Source organism: Pogonomyrmex barbatus, unplaced genomic scaffold, assembly GCF_055798465.1.
Source record: "Pogonomyrmex barbatus isolate J1 unplaced genomic scaffold, ASM5579846v1 scaffold1, whole genome shotgun sequence".
Lineage (NCBI taxonomy): Eukaryota > Metazoa > Arthropoda > Insecta > Hymenoptera > Formicidae > Pogonomyrmex > Pogonomyrmex barbatus.
In genome coordinates this window covers 9418655-9438379 of record NW_028297098.1, presented here as the reverse complement: position 1 = coordinate 9438379, position 19725 = coordinate 9418655, and the positions used below count along the sequence as shown (strand labels likewise).

Genomic DNA, 19725 nt, shown 5'->3' with positions numbered 1-19725 from the left:
ATCGTATGTGTAATATGGTTTCGGCGGCGCTGCCAGGGCTGTAGGTAATGTTGCTTGGTGCCCGTACATCAACTCGAAAGGTGTATAGCCCGTTGCTGTATGCGGTGTTGTGTTGTACGTGAACATCGCGTATGGGATCCATTCATCCCAGTTGGTTTGATCCTCATTTATATAATGCCTTAAGTATTCAATCAGAGTCCTGTGCGATCTCTCCAGGGCTCCGTTGCTTTCAGGATGGTACGCGGTTGTTTGAATTTTCGTTATTTTTAAGAGGGTGCATACATCCTTGAACATTTCACTGACGAAATTCGTTCCTTGATCTGTCAGTACTGTCTCCGGTATTCCGAATTCGCATATTATTTTTGTGGTGAACTCTTTGGCAATCGTGTTTGCTTCCTGATCTGATATCGGTATTGCCTTACTAAATTTTGTTAAGTCGTCTTGAAATGTTAGTAGGTATTTATTTCCTTTCCTGGTGACCGTGAGTGGTCCTACGATGTCCAGGGCGCATTTTTGAAACGGTCTTTCTGCCGTGTCGGTCAGTACTAGAGGCATTTTGGTTTTCTTGCTTAGTTTGTTTTTCTGGCAGTATTCACATTTGGCGATGTATTCTTCCACATCTCGTATTAGTCCGTGCCAATTGTGCATTAGTCGTATTCGATTTACGGTACGTGTTACGCCTTGATGTCCGCCGAGGGGGGCATTATGATATTCGTACATTATTTGCTCCTTGTCTTCTTTGTTATATTCGCGTTCTTCCTTGTCGCGCTCGATGCTGTTTATCTGTGTGTCAGGCGCGATCGGGTTTCTGCTGAGCGCGTCAGCATTTGTATTGCCTTTACCTGCCTTGTGTATCACCTCATAGTCGTACTCTTCTAATTTGAGCCTCCATCTGATTAATCGTGAACCAGGATCTGTTATACTAAATAGCCAGATCAATGGCTTGTGATCTGTAATTATTTGAAATTTTGTTCCATAGAGGTATGGTCGAAAATGTTTGACGGCCCATACTATGGCTAGCAATTCTTTCTCCGTTGTATTGTAGTTTTGTTCCGCTTTATTTAGAATTCTGCTTGCGTATGCAATTGGTCGATCTTGGCCTACTGGCCCTTGCGACAATACTGCTCCGATGGCATATCCGGATGCGTCTGTCGTTACTATAAATTGTTTAGTGAAGTCCGGATAAGCTAGAACTGGTGTGGTCGTTAATTTTTCTTTTAATGTTTCGAATGCGTTCTGTTGTTCCGCTGTCCAAACGAACTTCTCATTCTTTTTTGTTAGTTTTGTCAGGGGTTTTGCTATCTTCGAAAAATTCTCAATGAATCTTCTATAATATCCGGCTAATCCTATGAAGGATTGCACATCTTTTACCCGTTTTGGTATTGGAAAGTTTGCTACGGCCGTTATTTTCGCAGGATCTGGTATTATACCGTTTTCGGAGATAATGTGTCCTAAGTATGTCACTTCCTTTCTTAAGAATTCACATTTATTCGGTTGTAGTTTCAGATTGTAGTTTCTCAGTTTTTTGAACACTTCAATTAGTCTTTTGTTATGCTCTTTCAAATTTGGTCCATATATTACGATATCATCTAGATAGACTAGGCATTTGAGGCCTTGTAATCCGGTTAATACGGAATTCATAAGTCTCTGGAATGTTGCAGGCGCATTTTTTAGTCCAAAAGGCATTCTATTAAATTCGTAGTGCCCGTAAGGTGTGGAGAATGCTGTTTTTTGTTTGTGTTCCTCATGCATGGGGATTTGATGGTATCCCGATGCTAAATCCAACGTTGTAAAATATTTCGCGTTTCCTAGTTGATCTAGTATGTCAGTGATATTCGGGAGCGGGAAAGAATCGCCGATTGTTAAATCATTTAATTTCCGAAAGTCCACAACTATTCGTAATTTTCGCTCTCCAGATGCGTCTATTTTCTTTGGTACTACTAGTAAGGGTGCGTTCCACTGACTCGTGCTGGGACGGATTATCTCGTCGTCCAGCATTTTCGCTATCTGTTTATTTACTTCTGCCTTGTGCTTCTCTGGTAATCTGTATGGTCGGACATTCACCGGCGCGCTATCTGCTCGCGTATTTATTTCATGTGCTACTGCATTAGTGTACGATAGGCGATCGTTTTCTAGGTGGAAGATATCACAGAAATCTTCGCAAATCTGGTGCAAGGTTTTCTTTTCCTCATTATTTAAATGCTCGGTTCGCATTTGTCTGTGCAATTTTTCTTTACGATCTTGAATGGGCTCGTCGCTTGTTTCGTTACTTGACACCTCCATGGTATACATGTGTGCGGCGTCTTTTGTCCTTATCTCGTCCACCGTGACTAGCGGCGTTGTTATCTCCACTGATTCTCCTGTGGTGTTCACACTTATTGGACATACGTTTTCTTCCGGTATGACCAAACAATTTCCTATGAAGATTCCGGGTTTGGTTTCGACTGCATTTACTATTCCAATGCTATTCCTATCGGTTATTGCCTGAATTATGGTTTCACTGCGAGGCGTTAGCATGGTTTTCTTGTACGGATAGAGTTTGAAAGTTGTGTTGCCAATACGGACTTGTTTTTTCCCATGATCGCATTTCGCTTGTTGTTTATTCAAAAAGTCTAGTCCCAGTATCCCTTCATAATTTATTGGGAAGTCATCTCTTACCACGTACATAGTGTGCCGTATCTCTCGGTCTCCTAGCATTATCGTTGCTCTTATCTTTCCGAGTGTGTGTATCTTGTGGCCCGTAACTCCGGTTAGGGCTAAACGTTCTTCGCGCATTAGTGTGTTTCCCTTTAGATTTCCCACTTTTATTAATGTCAAAGTGGCGCCTGTATCGAGGAGGAAACTTGTTTTTCCCTTTCTTGTCTCTCGCATCGGCAGGGTAATCAAGTCTAACGTGGCGTTTGTGTGAGGCGTATTCACCTGTGTCACTTAATGCTCGCGTACGGTTCGCGTTATCTTTGTTCTCGGTTTCTCTTCTTCTTCGTCGTCACCACTGCTTGTGAACGATAAGTCATCGCTCTCCCTTTGCTGCTTATTCTTTTTCATTATTACAGCGGTATTTATTTGTCGCTCTTTTTCATTATCTTGTCTCGTGCGTCTCGGTTGCCCCTTTCTCGGGCGGCCGTTCAGTGACCAGCATTCGTCGCGCTTATGACCTGCCTTTTTGCAGTACGAGCAGTATTTCTCAATATTATTTACGTTCGTCGGTCGTTCGGCTCGCGGTAGCGGATATTTATTTATGTATCGGCTTGAACGACAGTCGCGCGCCAAATGTCCTAGCCTACCGCATTTGTGGCACTCCAGTTTTTGATTGCGGTTTCTATACGGTTCTTGGTTGCTTCTAGCTTTCTCGTTATTATACATTTTTATAGGTTGGCTACCTTTTAATTTTTCTTCGGCTGTCGCGCCTAGCATCGCGGCTGTTAAATTCGTATAGTTCCTGGATCGTACTATTGTTTGTATCTCGTCGCGTAATCCTAGTTGGAAATTTTCTAGGGCTAATTCTTGTATCGTATCTAGGATTGCCTTTCGTTGTTCCGCGGTGTGCTCGCGTCCTTCTACCATAGATTGATAGAGTTCCATGGCTAGTTTGTCAACGCGGAGTCCGTATTCTCGCGCGCTTTCCCCGGGTTTTTGACGGGTTATATTAAACTCTCGCTGAATGTGCGTAGTGCTACGCTTTGCCAAATAGCACATTTCGATCTCGCGCTTCAGTTGCATGAACGTGCGTATATCCCTCGTTTGGAAATCGTGCATGGCTTTCCCTGTTAGTTTCGTGCACAGGATCGCTTTTAATAATGATTTTTCGTCGGCAGGATTTATTTCGCTCATCGCGTACGTGCTTGCATTTAAAAATTTTTGAACTTGGTTCCGCGATGATCCGTCCATTTCCGGAATCATATCGCGGGCTTCTTTCAATTTCATAAACGTATGTGCGGGATCTCGCGAATTTCGGACATCGTCTCGTGTACGCCCGTATGTCATTTCTATCGGTTCGTCATTTTCTGCACTCCGATTGTAATTAACGACTTCTAGTTGGCTTATGCGGCCCTGTAGTGCTCGCATGCCTTCTATCAATTCGACCAACATTGCATCTCGCGCGTCGTGCGAAGATTCCGCCGGGTCAGGTTTCCAGTGCGCCTGGCTTAAAGTGGCTCTCATCCTTTTTACTTCGTCGTCCAATTCTTTGTTTACTACTTGTTCTTCCGCGATCGATTTTAACGGTGTGCCCGAGGGTTGATTTGCCATTTCCGCTGGATTTATGTTTCGTGAAGCGGTGTAAAATTTGGTTGGATCGAACACGCTACTATCGTAAGATGTCAATGAGAATTCTCCGCGGCTAGGATTACTTGCGTTTGTGTCGTCGCTATGGTCAGATCTTGCGTCTGTTGATTGCAATAGAGCGTCGTCGCGTCTCTCACTACTCGGTAGTAGGCTATTATCTATGTCACTAAGCGAAAACACGCGTTCGATTACAATGTTCGGATGTAATTCCGGTTGACTCGTCAGACTATCGTCAGAATAATAATTACTTAAATCGCGGCGTACGTTATCGCGCGGATCGCGTGAATTTTCCGTCTGCTCAAGGCTCGGAGGGCTCGGGCTGAGCGCTCGGCTGGCTGACGCACTATGTAGCCACGACGTGTTTCTTTGGGTAGGAGTTTGGTTAACTCCCTCGTTCGACATCTACCTACACGCTTTTCTCGCTATCTAATGCGCTTGGCTTATTTTTCTATGACTTACATTACGCTCGCAATTCGCATGTTTGTGACGCGGCGCTGGCTGTTGCGGTAGGTCGTGGCTTCTCCGGTGTCACTGATATGCTCTGCGTTGTGGCTCTACCGTGACTCTCTCTTACTGCGGGGATGTCGACTTCTTTTCCGGCCTTTTCCTTGAATTCCGATCGTTTGTTCCTTCCAGATGACTGGGTATAGCTGCGAAACGATCCCACCGCTGTCACCAGATATGTTGTGCGGGTCGTTTCGAAGGATCGGTCCAGGAGTCGGCGGGGAGGAAGCACTTCACCACTTCTTGTTTATATCAATAAATTTTATTAAAACTCAATACAGGTTGTCTTTTCTAATTCGAACCGCGACAGACGTGACGGCACGCGGATCTCGACGAGTCCTCTCCTCATATCGGTCTCCCGTTTTTATCCTGTTCCGGGCGGCCGGTCCTTGCCGTATCATCAACATGCTCGTCAGCGTTCGCGGTATATTTCTGGGTCGCGCGGCGGTTTTCCGCGTAAGGGCCGCGCAACCCGGTTAACAGTTGCTTCATGTCGAACGATTACACCATATTTGCGCGATTAGCACAATTCGCTGTCGCTTGGTAAAATAATAATTCATCGGATAAAATATCGCTTGCCGCAATCCGCTTTGTCAGCGGTGGGCGCGATTGCATTCTCGGCGCTCGCGACACACCGTATATAATCATCGAACGTTTGTTCGCGCTACGACGTTATTCTTTACATCTTTCGCCTTTTTGGTGTCCTTTTTACCATCCACTCTCATCACGTACATTTCCGCTCTGAGTCCGACAAATTCCGTCATAATCGCACCGTTATTTTCGTCCTTCATTAGGCCGGGTACTTTTTTATTCACGAGAGACATACCATATGCGTTGTCCGTCGGATAATTGCTCGTATCGAATCTAGCGATATCGCGTTTCATCGTCTCGTACACATCATCGCACTCAATGTGATATACAAGACTGTCTGTGTCGGTGTACATGATTTTACATTTGTCGCGATACAACGGTAATATATATTCGTGGTGAAATTCGTACAAGTAGATTTTTGATATATCGAGTATACACATACCCACATAAATCGGCTTGTTGAATTTTACCTGTTGAGTTTACGCAGTTCGACGGCGATTAAATTTTCCGCAAAGACGCTGCGGCTGTGGAAATTTGGTTTCGCGATCATTGCCTCCGCACCGTATCGTCCGTCCCATTTCGTTATCAATTTTACATCCACGTGATTCTGGACATTTTCCATCATTTTACCGAATACAACCTGCGTTGTTCATTAATTTGTATAAATTTTTTTCGAAATCGTTTTTTCGCACACATTCTGAGCTGTGTATTAAGTTCGATGTAATCGCGGAGCCAGGTGAATTGAGCGAATTGTAGTACGCAATGTATCTTTGCGATACGAAGATTTGTGGCACATTGCTGCAGGTTACGATAGTGGATGACATATCGCTTTTTGTCATATAGCGTCGCGAGAAGTTTATTCTGCCGCGTGCCGGGTAGTTTATCGTGCGTCGGACAGAAAGGTAAGTCAGTGTATCGGTCGTGCAGATGATGCGGATACTCGAGATCGACCTCGAGAATATAACCCGTAGGCGAATCCGGAGCGATCGCGCTCGCGTCAAACTTCGCGATGTCTTCAATCGAAATTTGGCATAGGGCAGCGGTTGACACATCGCCCATCCGTATAAATTGTTTACGTCGTAGTACATCAAATACGACGACGGTTTCGACGGGTCGTACGAACGCATGTACTTGTTATTGGCCTGCGTGTATCTGTTGGAACATTGACTGAGGCTGCCGCGTATACCGCGCTCGATAAACATAACCATATCGATGTCGGTGAGCAACTCAAATTTTATACGCGTATGTTTCAGCATGGCGTCCCACATGAAACCTGGCAATGAGCGGGATCGAGACTGTAACTTTTAATACTTTTAATACTTTTTAATACAACTTTCACGGAAATTTTCAAAAACGTCAGCCAATAACTAGACATCAGTCTTCAAATATAGATCGCTATATTCGCTAAGGTTTCAATAGAGAACCGCTGCCAGATGTTCACGGCGTGCGCGTAATCATTCTCCGACACTGTGTTACCGGTCAACGAGCTATAAAATGATTCGCGCGATGGTAGGCGCGTGTCCTGCAGCTTGTCCGCGCGATCCACGTATTCATAAGGAAAGACACTTTTATGCGTCAATAAATTAAAATCCTCGTTCGATAACGTGGAAAATTTGGAATGTAAAATTTTCAATTTCTCTCTACTTAAAAAAGATATCAATTTATCGAGACTGGTACTCAAAATTTGTACGAATCGTAATTGTACACAATTTTGCGAATCTGATCTATCTTTGACATGTTTAGCGAATGAAATGTATTTTTCCTTTGTTATCGGCAGCACGTCAATTTTGCCTTCGTACGCCGTAGCTATTTCTGCGATAACAAAGTGCGCGTCATAACCGGATAAATTGTGAAAGACTACAGGAATGCAATATGATTTTTTATAGTTTAGATTGCAATTCGAATGTGCGGGTCCGCGGTAACGACCGATAAGGTGGCAATGATCACGTACCCGCGTGTCATCCGACGCAAATGATTTCTCACAAATGTGACAACGCGTCGCGCTACGGTATGTCTTCCACTGATCTCTCGATAATGTTTCCATAGGGACATTCGCGGATAACAAAATTTTTATTTGATGCGTCAAATTTTCGAGTTGCCGAACGAACCATGCAACGCAATCTTCGCCGCGACGAAATTGATACGCCGATAACGCATCGTCGTACAAGCATCGCACATAATATCCTACGCTAAATACCTTGTGTTGCTGTTGATATGTGTACGACGTGTTTTCTCTTTCCGGCTCCATCCTTCGCAGTATGCACTCAAGATCCGCATAGACGATGAATGGAAGTCATTCTTTGTTGAAGTAGTTCTTGAAGTCGAGCCACTTGTCGTCCTCATTCGGCAGTCGGCGCAATCGTTCATCCGTTCACAATCCACCGTATGCGATTCCAATTTCTCGGATGAATTAGAATAATGTAAACATCTGCAAACGGAAAACATGATTTTTTAGTATTTTTAGCATTTAAATTAACAATTATAAAATATTTTACATATTTTATTTTACATATTTTGTTAAAAAATGTGCATACCGATCACAAAAGTATTTCTTGTGTTCTTTTTTACTCAGTTGCGAGCTCACAAGACGGGATAAGTTTTTGATGTACGCGAAGTGCCCATTATCGTCGCGCGGATCCTGCACGTACAACAAATTTGCATGTTTCTCCATCTTCTTTGTTGTCAGATGTATTGGGAGAATCTTCTTTTCCTTGATATCGTAGACGTTGATAGAGATTTCGTTGAGATGTTCGAACTTTTTAATTTGATTCAACGTCATCGGAAACGTAATGTCTTGGAGATTTAACACTGTCGTATAATGTGGATACGATGATTCCCGATTTGTATGCCTTTCGACCAGATGCAAGGTCGCGACCACTGACCATGCGAAACACGCATTGTCCATTGACTGCATGTTAATTACCGCTCTCTTTAACATAATTTCCCACGGTAACTCGATGTAACACCCTGCGTGCATGGGATTACATTTATTAACATTAATTGTTAAGTTTAATATACGTGATAGCGCCCATCCACTGTCGCGTTCTTGAAATTCTTCGAGCGATGCCAACGTAGGTTCGATGACGTGCTGCTCGTACCACTCATCCACATTTGACACTCGAAAGAGTTCACTATTTTTAATGTTTATACTTTTATTGGCGCGTTTATCGCCCATCACAAACTCGCCGTTGAACGCGGTGTTCACTTTTACATTATCGTGTCTTTCTATAATGTCTCGCACTCGTTCGAGCACTACACCACCGGCATCTTCCAAAAATCGTCGCGGCTCGATATAGTTCACGTTGATCATCGCACCAGTTAATATACGGCTTTCAAACGCCGTATATTGATTATCAATCTCGCGCCAAACGAGAGATCCATTGTCTCTACTGGTGCTCGCGTACCATTGTCTCTATTGGTACTCGCCACCAACGTGCACGAAACGTCTTTCTAATTGTACCTTTGCAGCGAGTCGTGCGATCCTCGCCACCACAGATTGTCTATTTGCAACGGTGAGTCGAGGATGCTTAACACGACTAAGTTCTTCGAGTTGTTCGATGCACTCGTCGCATTGTTGCAGCCATGCGAAATATTCCACCAAAGTAGCGACCTGGATTGTTCTAGCAGCTCGCGTTCCACTCGCTCGAGATGTTCCATTTTTTATACTACGTCCCACGAAGCACTTGCACTTGCACGTGATTTGTCCACAATATCGTCTTTTTTACGCGGTGCAAATTGGGCACATGTTACATGACATTGTTATATATACGGACTGACTGCAATTGGAGCAAAATCGACCGTTTAACGCATCGAGAGTATTTATCTCATGCTTCCTAACGGCATACATTATTCCAATGTCAGTGTCCGTCAGACGAACTATGCATTCGGCACATACAATTAGAGCACCATCCGTCGAATAATAAAATTGTATTGTGCAATGTTTTCTATTACTATTCAGTACAAGGAGTTCCGAACGCGTAACAATTTTCTCTGCATAATCCGTTAGCTCCTCACTCTGATCACTTATGCAATCACTGTCATCAGATAACGCGTGCTCATCATCTTCATCTTCAATATCAATGTCAATATTTCCAACATTCTCAATTTCTTCTTCTTCATCTCTCCACACGTCCATTATATTCGCGATGTCTTCCATGTCCATTATCACATTCAATCACGTTCAATCACATTCGCACCATCAATTATTTTTTCACACAGTATCGCGATCTATATTCGTTTCGAGACTTCCGAGATCTACTATGATTCCGTGTGCCCAAGGATCTACTATATATATCGTCTATAATTTCATTGTCGCTTTGTCGAACTCGAAGCATGGTCATAGGTTTTCCGAGTCACAATTTTGACTTCTTGTAACAGCCCAAGTTTTCCCGTTTTTTTTTACCCCCAATTTTTTCTCCGATAAGAAGATTCGATAGAAAAGATTTGATGACTTTTTTTTAAAGACAGCATAACTTGAAAGTAACAGTTGGAATAATATCAATCGATATCCGGAAATAGTTTTTTTCAACATAAAAAGAAACTTGGTATTTATGATGGAATATTATTTATCGGTGTAACATCGATAAAAAATCGTATTCAGTTTTATAGTTTCCGTTCTGTGTCACTGTCAAAATTTATTTGACTCTTACGTGAAAACTTGGACTTGATCAAACAGGAACGAGCATGTTTCAAAATTTATTATTAGGAAAAAATTAAGAGAGAAGAAGTCCATTTACCGACTTATTTTTATTGAATAATGAATTTTTCGAGATTGTTCGAAATTAACTCGTTACAACATGTACATTTGTTTAGCAGCCGAATTATTGGCGCTTCTCTTACCATGCTGTGACACGTACAATTGTCAATGCTATTTTTTCTAAATCGGGACATCATTATAAATCTTTCGAATTTGTTTAGGTACATTATTTTCATTAAATAACGGATTTTTTGAGATTGTTCGAAATTAACACGTTGTAACACGTACATTTGTTTATTGCAGCCGGAGTATCGGCACTTTTCTTATCATGCTACGACACATACAGTCGTTAATGCTATTTTTTCTAAGTCGAGACATCATTATAAATCTTCCGAATCGCAATTTGTTTAGGTACATTATTTTCATTAAATAACGGATTTTTCGAGATTGTTCGAAATTAACTCGTTGCAACATGTAAATTTGTTTATAGCAGCCGGATTATTGATGCTTCTCTTACTATGCTGCGACACGTACAATCGTCAATGATATTTTTTCTATATCGGGACATCATTATAAATCTTTCGAATTTGTTTAGGTACATTATTTTTATTAAATAACGGATTTTTCGAGATTGTTCGAAATTAACTCGTTGCAACATGTATTTGTTTATAGCAGCCGGATTATTGGCGCTTCTCTTAACATGCTGTGACACGTACAGTCGTCAATATTTTTTCTAAATCGAGACATCATTATAAATCTTCCAAATAGCAATTTGTTTAGGTACATAACAGTCGGAATATCGGCGCTTTTTTTTCCTTTTTTTTTCCTACGTCAATTTCTACAAAAAATCTTTTCTAGCAGCTCTTCCTAGACAAAAAAAGACCCCCTCCCCCCTTCCCCCTCAAAAGTACATTCCAAAGGATCATCGACAAAGCATTCCCCTTTCCCCGTGCCTACTAGTTACCCCCTCTCCTTTACCACCGCGTCCTCGAGTTACCCCGCACACCCGCACCCCGCTCGGAGCTCTTGGGTTAGAACCTAGTATCACTACTGAACAAAACGAGAAATATGGAAAACAATTAGTAACAAGTCTTAGCATTTTTAAATGTAATAAAAGTGAGTATTATATTTTTAAGCTAGCATATCTTTTTTATTAATTTTATTATTTTTTTTTATTAATTTGTTCCTGAATTTCCAGTAAGTAAAATAGCAGCAATCTGTTATTATTTGTATCTGTTTGTGTTCTGCTAACATAGCCTATCGATATGAACTAACAGCAAATTGTTGATGTAAACTAACATTACTATTACTAAAAAATCTTGAAAAACAAAGTTTCTATTACTTCTTTTATTCCTTATTTAAAAAAATAATTTTTAATTGTTTTATTAATAAAAAAATTAATTATATTATGTACAGTATAAATAAATTATTAAATTTTTTTCAAAGATATGTACCATGGCTCTTGATTTATACATGCATCAATAATTATTTTACAGATTTACTGTATTTATTAATTAATTTTCTTGCCACGAAAATAGACGTTTTACACCAAGTGTATATATAAAAAATATATAAATAATAATGGCATATTTGAATTTTAATTATAGCAATTTCGATTATGTAGAGAACATTTAACAAATATTACATGCGAGTAACGAACACAATCTAATTTGGACGCAGTTTTGCAATTATATTCTATTTATTAACTATGCAGAATGTGCCCTGTCTAAATATATTATGCAGGTCTTGCTCGATTTCTGTACGGCTAATCCGACATCAAACTGCATTGCGCAGGTCCTGCTTGGTTTTCTATTTGCCGGCAGGTGTCACAACAGACTCTGTCTCTTTTCTATTAATAATTTAACCGATTATATTAGTAAAATCTGCTCGGTCAGCAATCTATCATCAGAATATAATCATCAGAAATAATACAGATCTGCTCTGTTTCTTGTACCAGTCTGTTATTTAGTTTTGCTTGTAGATTCTGTTATATTTTTTTCAGCAATTTGTTAAGAGCAAAGTATATGTCTAATTCTATATCAATTCTGTTATTATAATAACATATGATTCTATTATAATATTTATATAAATTTTCCTCATAGGACCGCTAATAAAACATCCAAAGAGTGGTAGCTTCTAGAAAAAAATCGCACGTTCAAATTGAAAATTTTTTCCTTCATCTTTCTCTTTGTCAAGGGATCACCTCATTCACGTAAATAATCCTCAAATCTATTTCTCATGACGGGACAGATAGTCTCTTGCTCTTTTAAAAAACCTGCTCGCAAACGTCGTTCGAAACGGTTTGTCATTAAGTTTTCGCTTATTATGATTCCACGCTTATTATGATTGTCACGTAAGAAAATTCCTTCACCGTCCGTGTTTTAGATACTCGACATTGTTGTGACAATATTCCTCTAACCTGCTCTTATCACCATGCAAGAATTGTGCTCTGTAATTTATGACGGCTTCAACTGTTATTCATGGAACAAAATGAATTCTTTTTCCGATTACGTCTTGAATTGTAAACTAATGACAGATAATCTAAAAAAAGCTTGTTTTATTTTTACTTCGTTCAAATTTATCTTTCTATTTTTTCGTATAAATATTTATGCTGTTTATTTATATGATTAGATTGTTTTAAAGGTTAATCAGATTTTCTTTTAATATTAATAAGTATGAAAATTTAAAAAATATGAATGTACTTTCGTACGAGAAGATAATTCATGAGTTCCACATATTCTAATGTTTTCGCCGTCATTAATCCTGAAATTCCTGCATCAATTATTACAATTTTTGTCCTTCCTGTTTTTCTGGTGTATGCAGTTTTTATTTGCAGTTTTTTATTTGTTTTATCAAAGTTGTTATTAGTCAATCTAAACGTCCGGGAGACTACATTCTATATAGCATCTGAAGTAATTGATCTATTAAATTGTAAATGAAGATACATATCTTTTGTTATATTTTATTATTCTAGTTCATGGAATATTATAAAAATTCTATTAATGCAAAGAAATTACTATTTTTTTGAAAATATTTTCAGAGCAATAGTATAAAATAAATAGTAAATAAATAATAAATATAAATAATACACTTAGTAATAAATAAATACACTTAGTCAATAAATAATAATAAATATTTTTTTCTTGCAAATATAACGCTAAAGAACATATTTCATATCAGTTATATTTTTTCTATTTTATATCAATTTACAAAATTAAAATTTATATTATCACAATGTATAATGTTTATACAAATGTTTACACGTAATAAGTGTGGTGATTGCCCCTGTCTTAAATATATTCGCCGATTGCAAATATTGTAAAATGGAGACTTATTTCAAGTTTTCCATGATTTGTTCATTATAAAAATAATTGTAGAAGATTTAATTAGAGATACAAGTTTTTTGCGTAAGAGCAAACATAAAATTAATATAAATATGATTGCACAAGCATGAGTGCAAAATTTGGAACTAACATATTTAAAAATAATAGTAAAATAGCCATAAATAGAAAAATTTATTTCTATTAGATTAAGAAAGAAAAAAGAAAAAAATTTTATGCAAGACAAAATATATGTGATTCAGGAATAAATAAACTGGAATATAACATAATACAACAATATGAGTTCGTACGAGAACAACAACTATAAGCGAAAATAATTATCAATCCATGATAAATTATGTATTGTGATATACAGAGATGAAGATGTATTGTTTAAATTATAAATTGTTTTAAACTAAATTTTGCTTAACAATGTATTCCCTTTTTTTATTCAATTTTACAAAACTAGAAAAATGTAGAATTAATAAAAAATATATATTGATATTTGTAATACATAATTTTAATAAAAATTTGTAATATAATTTTAATTAAAAAATTAAAAACGTCATAAAAGGTTTATTAAAAAATCATTTTTTAATTATTTTTTTAAAGAATGTATGATTGCGTTAAAATTAATATTGATCAACATTATCAAATATTTTTATTATGTTTATCATTTTATCACATTTATCATATTTATTACATTATTGATTTTAAGTTTTAAATAACACTTTAATTAATATTATTTATCTTTCAAAGTCGTCTAGTCTATTCGTTTTGGTACGATTGACATCATATACAGTAGAATAATTGAGCAATCAAACGAGCTCGCTGATGATAAGCGAAGTTTAATCGTAATTTTACGAAACGTCTCGTTCGAAGATGATAACAAGTAGTATTATCTTACAAGTAGTAGTGCTTAGTTTCATAACGAGTAAAAATTTAGAAAGAAGAAAGTTCCTGTATTTTTATCTCCCCTTGATGCAACCTTTCCGGTTTCATATCGTTTCAGAATCTGTCATTCGAGACTCTTATATCTATGGATATTATCTTACAGCTATGAAGCAGAAAAAGAAAAAAAAAGAAAGAAATAATTACTTAGGTATATCATCTTGGATATATCACTTCGCTCACCCTCAGCAAACTCGTTTTATCGCTCAAATATATTACTTGTCTCGATGATTACAGATAAATGTTCAAAGCTTCTCAAACTCTTGAGCTTTTAATGTGTGCAGAAATTAAATAGATATTTTTATTATTATATTTGTATAATTATATATATTTTCTTTAATATACAAAAGAAAAAAAAAGTAAACTTACTTATCTAATTAATTTAGCCAATACTATATTGTAAAAGTATCCTTACACGGCTGTATTGTTCTATTATAGATTTTTAAACATCGGTGTATTGTTCGACTAGCCCGCTGTTTTCCTTATTAATATCGATACCTTTTCTAAAGTTTTTTCTGCTGCTGACACTGTAATATCTTTCACTGTAATATCATCTATAAAGCTGGCACTCTCTCTCACCATTAAAAAAAAATTCGAATCCATAACCATAATTTAGTGCTAATTTATTGCTGTAGTCCCGAATTTACTGCTCCTACCAATTTGCAGGAAATTAAATTTAAAAATGGGAGTGCTGATTTCCCGGGACTACTTCAGAAAATAAAAAATTGAACATTAAAAACAAAAAATAAATACATTAAATTTTTTTGCTAATTAATAGTTCGAAAGATATATCACTTTCGAATTTATTGCTCGTTGTTTAACAAAAATATATGATGCTGTTACTTTAAGTACAAAAGTAAAGTATATTGAACGAATTAGTTGCTGCTCTTATTTGTGCCCAAAAATATTTCTAGAATTAATTGCTCGCAAATATACCACTTTCGAATTTATTGCTTAATTTATTGTTTAACAAAAAGATGTGGGAGTGCTGGCTTGACATATAAGTACATTGAACGAATATGTTATTTCGCCTTTTGTATGAAGTTCATGGAACATTTATTGAATCAGCAAAATTTATTTGAGAAACTCCTTTAATATATATTTTTCAATTAAATATAAAATTTACATCAACTCTATCAATTTATGTCGCAATTATGTGCATACATACATTCATCTAATTACATTATATCATAAACTGTCGTATGATATAAAAAATATAATCATACATCTTCAACATTTAATCCCATCACAAAATATTTTGAAGAAAATATAGAACAAAATATTTTGTAATTTTTTTACTTATGATGACAGCTACGTATTATATACATATAAAAGATACATAAGCAATTAAAATATACGCTTTTCGAGCTTACTTTGAACTATCTCCACAAAATGAACAAAACGAGAAATATAATAGGAGAAAGCGGTAACAATTAATAACAAGTTTTTTATTTAGCCTTTTTAAATGCAATAATGAGTACCATATTTTTAAGCTGTATCTTTTTTTTATTAATTTTCTATTTATTCTTGAATTTCTAGTAAATAAAATATTAGTAATCTGCTATTATCTGTATGTGTAGGTTTATTCTGCTGACAGCTTGTCGACATGAACTGATTGACATAAGCAGATTGTTGATAGAAACTAAGCAGATTCTATTGACATAACTGACGCTAGATTGTCAGCAGAAATAAAGTAGAATCTGCTTTGGCGGTCGATATAAACTGAACAAAACCTATTGATATGATCTGCCGACAGATGGAAAGCAAAAATCAAATGAATTTTGCTGCTTCATAAATATTTAGATTAAAACATTACTATTATCAAAAAAACTTGAAAAATAAGGTTTCTATTACTTTTTTAATTTTTTTATTTAAAAAAAATAATTTTTAATTTTATTAATAGAAAAATTAATATCAGGAGACACGGTAGTGTCTCCGATGTCAAGTCAAGATCAACCGAGAACACTGCCGTGTGACTTTACGCGAGTCGTCGAGGTTCGAGCATCTGAAATTATCGAATCTTAATAATCGGCTAAACCGATCAAGTTCTAAGTAGGTTTGATCGATAGCTTGAGTCCGATTTGCATAATAAAAGTATTTTTATTTTTCTGCTACGTGCCCTACAAGCAGAAATATTGCTATGCAAAGTCCGATTTGGAAATTTTTACTTTAAGAAACGTCATCATCATCGCTTTTGTATGGCTGCAACGTCTATCATGAGATGTCACTATTAATCTTATTGACCCAGCGGAAGAGAGTTGGGATATGTATCTCTCGATATCTTCGAAAATCGTAAAAGTTATTAGGATAACATAATAAGATAGGAGATTATAAGAAAAAAAAAAATAAATAATTGAATAAAAAAAATTGCTATTTATTTTATCGATTGCCGCCGGTAATATAATCTAATACTTCAAAATGTCTGATATCACTATAAAATTAGCTTTTTTTTTAAAAAAGGTAAAAAAAAGAGTGTTAAGTATAGTGGAATATTTAAAAATGTCTGATATCACTATAAAATTATCTTTTTTTTAAAAAAAGATAAAAAAAAGGGTGTCAAGTATAGTGGATATTGCCAACTCAAATGATTGTGTAAAATTTATATAAAAGATTTGATATCAATAATTGGCGCCAAGTTATAGTCTTACAAACATGGAGCTACAAGTCCATTTTAGTCAAATTATATATTTCAATCGTAAAAGATTTGATAAACCACTGTTTTAAAAAAATAAAATTCAAGTAATAGTTTCTTTAATTTAAAAATAATAAAAACTAAATTATATGTATATCTTTCTATCCATTAAAAACTTCTTTTTCTAACCCAAGTGGTAGCAATTATTTAGCTTTAAAATATTATTATCTTACAAAATTGCTTTACTCAACCTATATTTTTATCACAAAGAATTATAAAGTAACAGTATAAAATAAATGATAAAATTTTATTTAAATAAAAAAAATTTTTATGTAAAAACACTTGGCGCTGCTCATACCTCTAAAAAGAACATGAATAAGATGTGTGTGTGTGTGTGTGTGTGTGTGTGTGTGTGTGTGTGTGTGTGTGTGTGTGTGTGTGTGTGTGTGTGTGTGTGTGTGTGTGTGTGTGTGTGTGTGTGTGTGTGTAATTATAATTTAATTATATTAAATAATAAATTTTGCCTTTATTTTTAACATTCAAATAATCTCATCATTAAATTTGCATTTTCATTTGATCTGAAGCAGCGCCAAGTGTTTTTACATAAAAAATTTTTTTTTATTTAAATAAAATTTTATCATTTATTTTATACTGTTACTTTATAATTCTTTGTGATAAAAACGTAAGTTGAGTAAAGCAATTTTGTGATATAATATTTTAAAGCTAAATAATTACTACCACTTGGATTAGAAAAAGAAGTTTTTAATGGATAGAAAGATATACATATAATTTGGTTTTTATTATTTTTAAATTAAAGAAACTATTACTTGAGTTTTATTTTTTTAAAACAGTGATTTACCAAATCTTTTATACGATTGAAATATATAATTTGACTAAAATGGACTTGTAGCTCCATGTTTGTAAGACTATAACTTGGCGCCAATTATTGATATCAAATCTTTTATATAAATTTTACACAATCATTTGAGTTGTGGCAATATCCACTATACTTGACACCCTTTTTTTTACCTTTTTTTAAAAAAAAGGTAATTTTATAATATTTTATACGGCATAAATAAATTATAAAATTTTTTTAAAGATATATTTTTTAAAGATATATATATACCGTGACTCTTGATTTATATGTGCACCAATAATTATTTTACAGATATTACATTTATCAATTTCCTTTCTACGAAGATATACGTTTTACATCAAAGTTATCTATAAAGGATATATAAACAATAATGGCATATTTGAATTTTAATTATAGCAATATATTTGCACACACACACACACACACACACACACACACACATACACACACACACACACACACACATGCGCGCGCGCGTGTATTATATATACAGTGTGTCCAAAAATTCCCACATTTGGAATACACTACATGATTCTTTATGCTAAACAAACCAACTTTTTCCTTTAGCAAAATTGCGTTTGACGAGCAGTTTTTACAGTGGATCAGATTAACGAATGAGCGTACGTATGTAGTACGTAGCGGTCAGAGCCGGCGCGCGTTCCTCAGGCCGGCGCGGTCTGATGCCTAATCTTTGACGACTTCACTTTACTGTATTGTTTAAAATACAATACATAAAAGTTATCAAATTAAATATTATTTTCATCCTTTACGTAACGATTCAATAAAAAAATTGTCTGATTTCGTAGCATTATCTGAAAATAAAAAACATCGCTGGCATTAAAATATATACATACATACTTACTGTTATATTAACTTACTGTTATATTAAATTATATTATATTATATTTTAATTTAATATAATTTTAATTTAATAAATTGTTATTCGAGTCTATCACATTGTTATTTATTGTTAGTTTTAATGCAACCCGGGCGCGCCAAGTTTTTATACGTCAAGTTTGATCTTAAGAGATTATGCAAATTATTTTTTTATTTAATAATATTAAATCAGATACAAAAAGTAGGCAGGGGCGGCGCAACTCATTACCAATGGGCGCTTACGCGAGGTGCTTATTGTGATCAAACGATTAACCGATTAACCGGCTGCAAGTAATAATATACGCATACACATTAATATGATCTCTTTCTCTCTCTCTCTCTCTCTCTCTCTCTCTTTCTCTCTCTCTCTCTCTCTCTTTCTCTCTCATCTACATATTTACTATTATCTTGATGACTTAAGGATGATTCGATGATTAAGTGAGAGAGTGTGTATATGAGAGAGAGAGAGAGAGAGAGAGAGAGAGAGAGAGAGAGAACATACGTTAATAAAATAATTTTGTCCTGAAAATTTTGTATTCCTACCTTAATTTTGTGGCGACTTTTTTCCTCAAAAATATGTTAATGCGTATGGGTATACTTGTAGTTAATCGGTTAATCGTTTGATCACAATAAGCATCCCGCGTAAGCGCCCACTGATAATGAGTTGCGCCGCCCCTGCCTACTTTTTGTATCTGATCCGTGATACGATAACTATTTATTTTAATAGTTCGAAAACTAAGCTTCGGACAAAATTTTGAAAAAGGAAAAATCATCTGAGAATGAAGTCAGGAATATTATATTTTGAGGATAAAAAGTTGTTTCGAATTATCCTGTATATGCCTAAATTTTACATATACAGTTGGACGCATCTTATTACACATTAAAATATTACAAAAGTGTTATTCTAACTCTGCGCGATAAAAACTTTTATGATTATATATACAAGATGCATAAAAAATTTGAATATAATATCAAATATCAAATATCTATAAAT

The 19725-nt window shown here is 35.7% G+C and overlaps 1 protein-coding gene and 1 pseudogene across 1 annotated transcript; one reads left to right on the top strand and one right to left on the bottom strand.

The window, feature by feature from the left end:
- LOC148938052 (uncharacterized) overlaps window positions 1-19725 on the top strand; it is a 35007-nt pseudogene that overhangs the window by 13922 nt on the left and 1360 nt on the right.
- On the bottom strand, window positions 4745-8284 carry LOC148938053 (uncharacterized). Its single transcript, XM_089080573.1, has 3 exons — window positions 7914-8284; window positions 7577-7807; window positions 4745-4934 (listed from the first exon to the last, which is right to left on the bottom strand). Exons 1-3 carry the CDS (start codon window positions 8282-8284, stop codon window positions 4745-4747), a joined length of 792 nt encoding a protein of 263 aa, XP_088936699.1.

Excerpts from the sequence above, each read along its gene's own strand:
- LOC148938053 (XM_089080573.1), bottom strand. The coding sequence starts at position 8,284 with ATGGACAATGCGTGTTTCGCATGGTCAGTGGTCGCGACCTTGCATCTG. Across the intron at positions 7,808-7,913 it reads AAGAAATACTTTTGTGATCG|ATGTTTACATTATTCTAATT; the intron begins GTATGCACATTT and ends TTCCGTTTGCAG. Across the intron at positions 4,935-7,576 it reads CATATCAACAGCAACACAAG|CTATACCCAGTCATCTGGAA; the intron begins GTATTTAGCGTA and ends ATCGTTTCGCAG.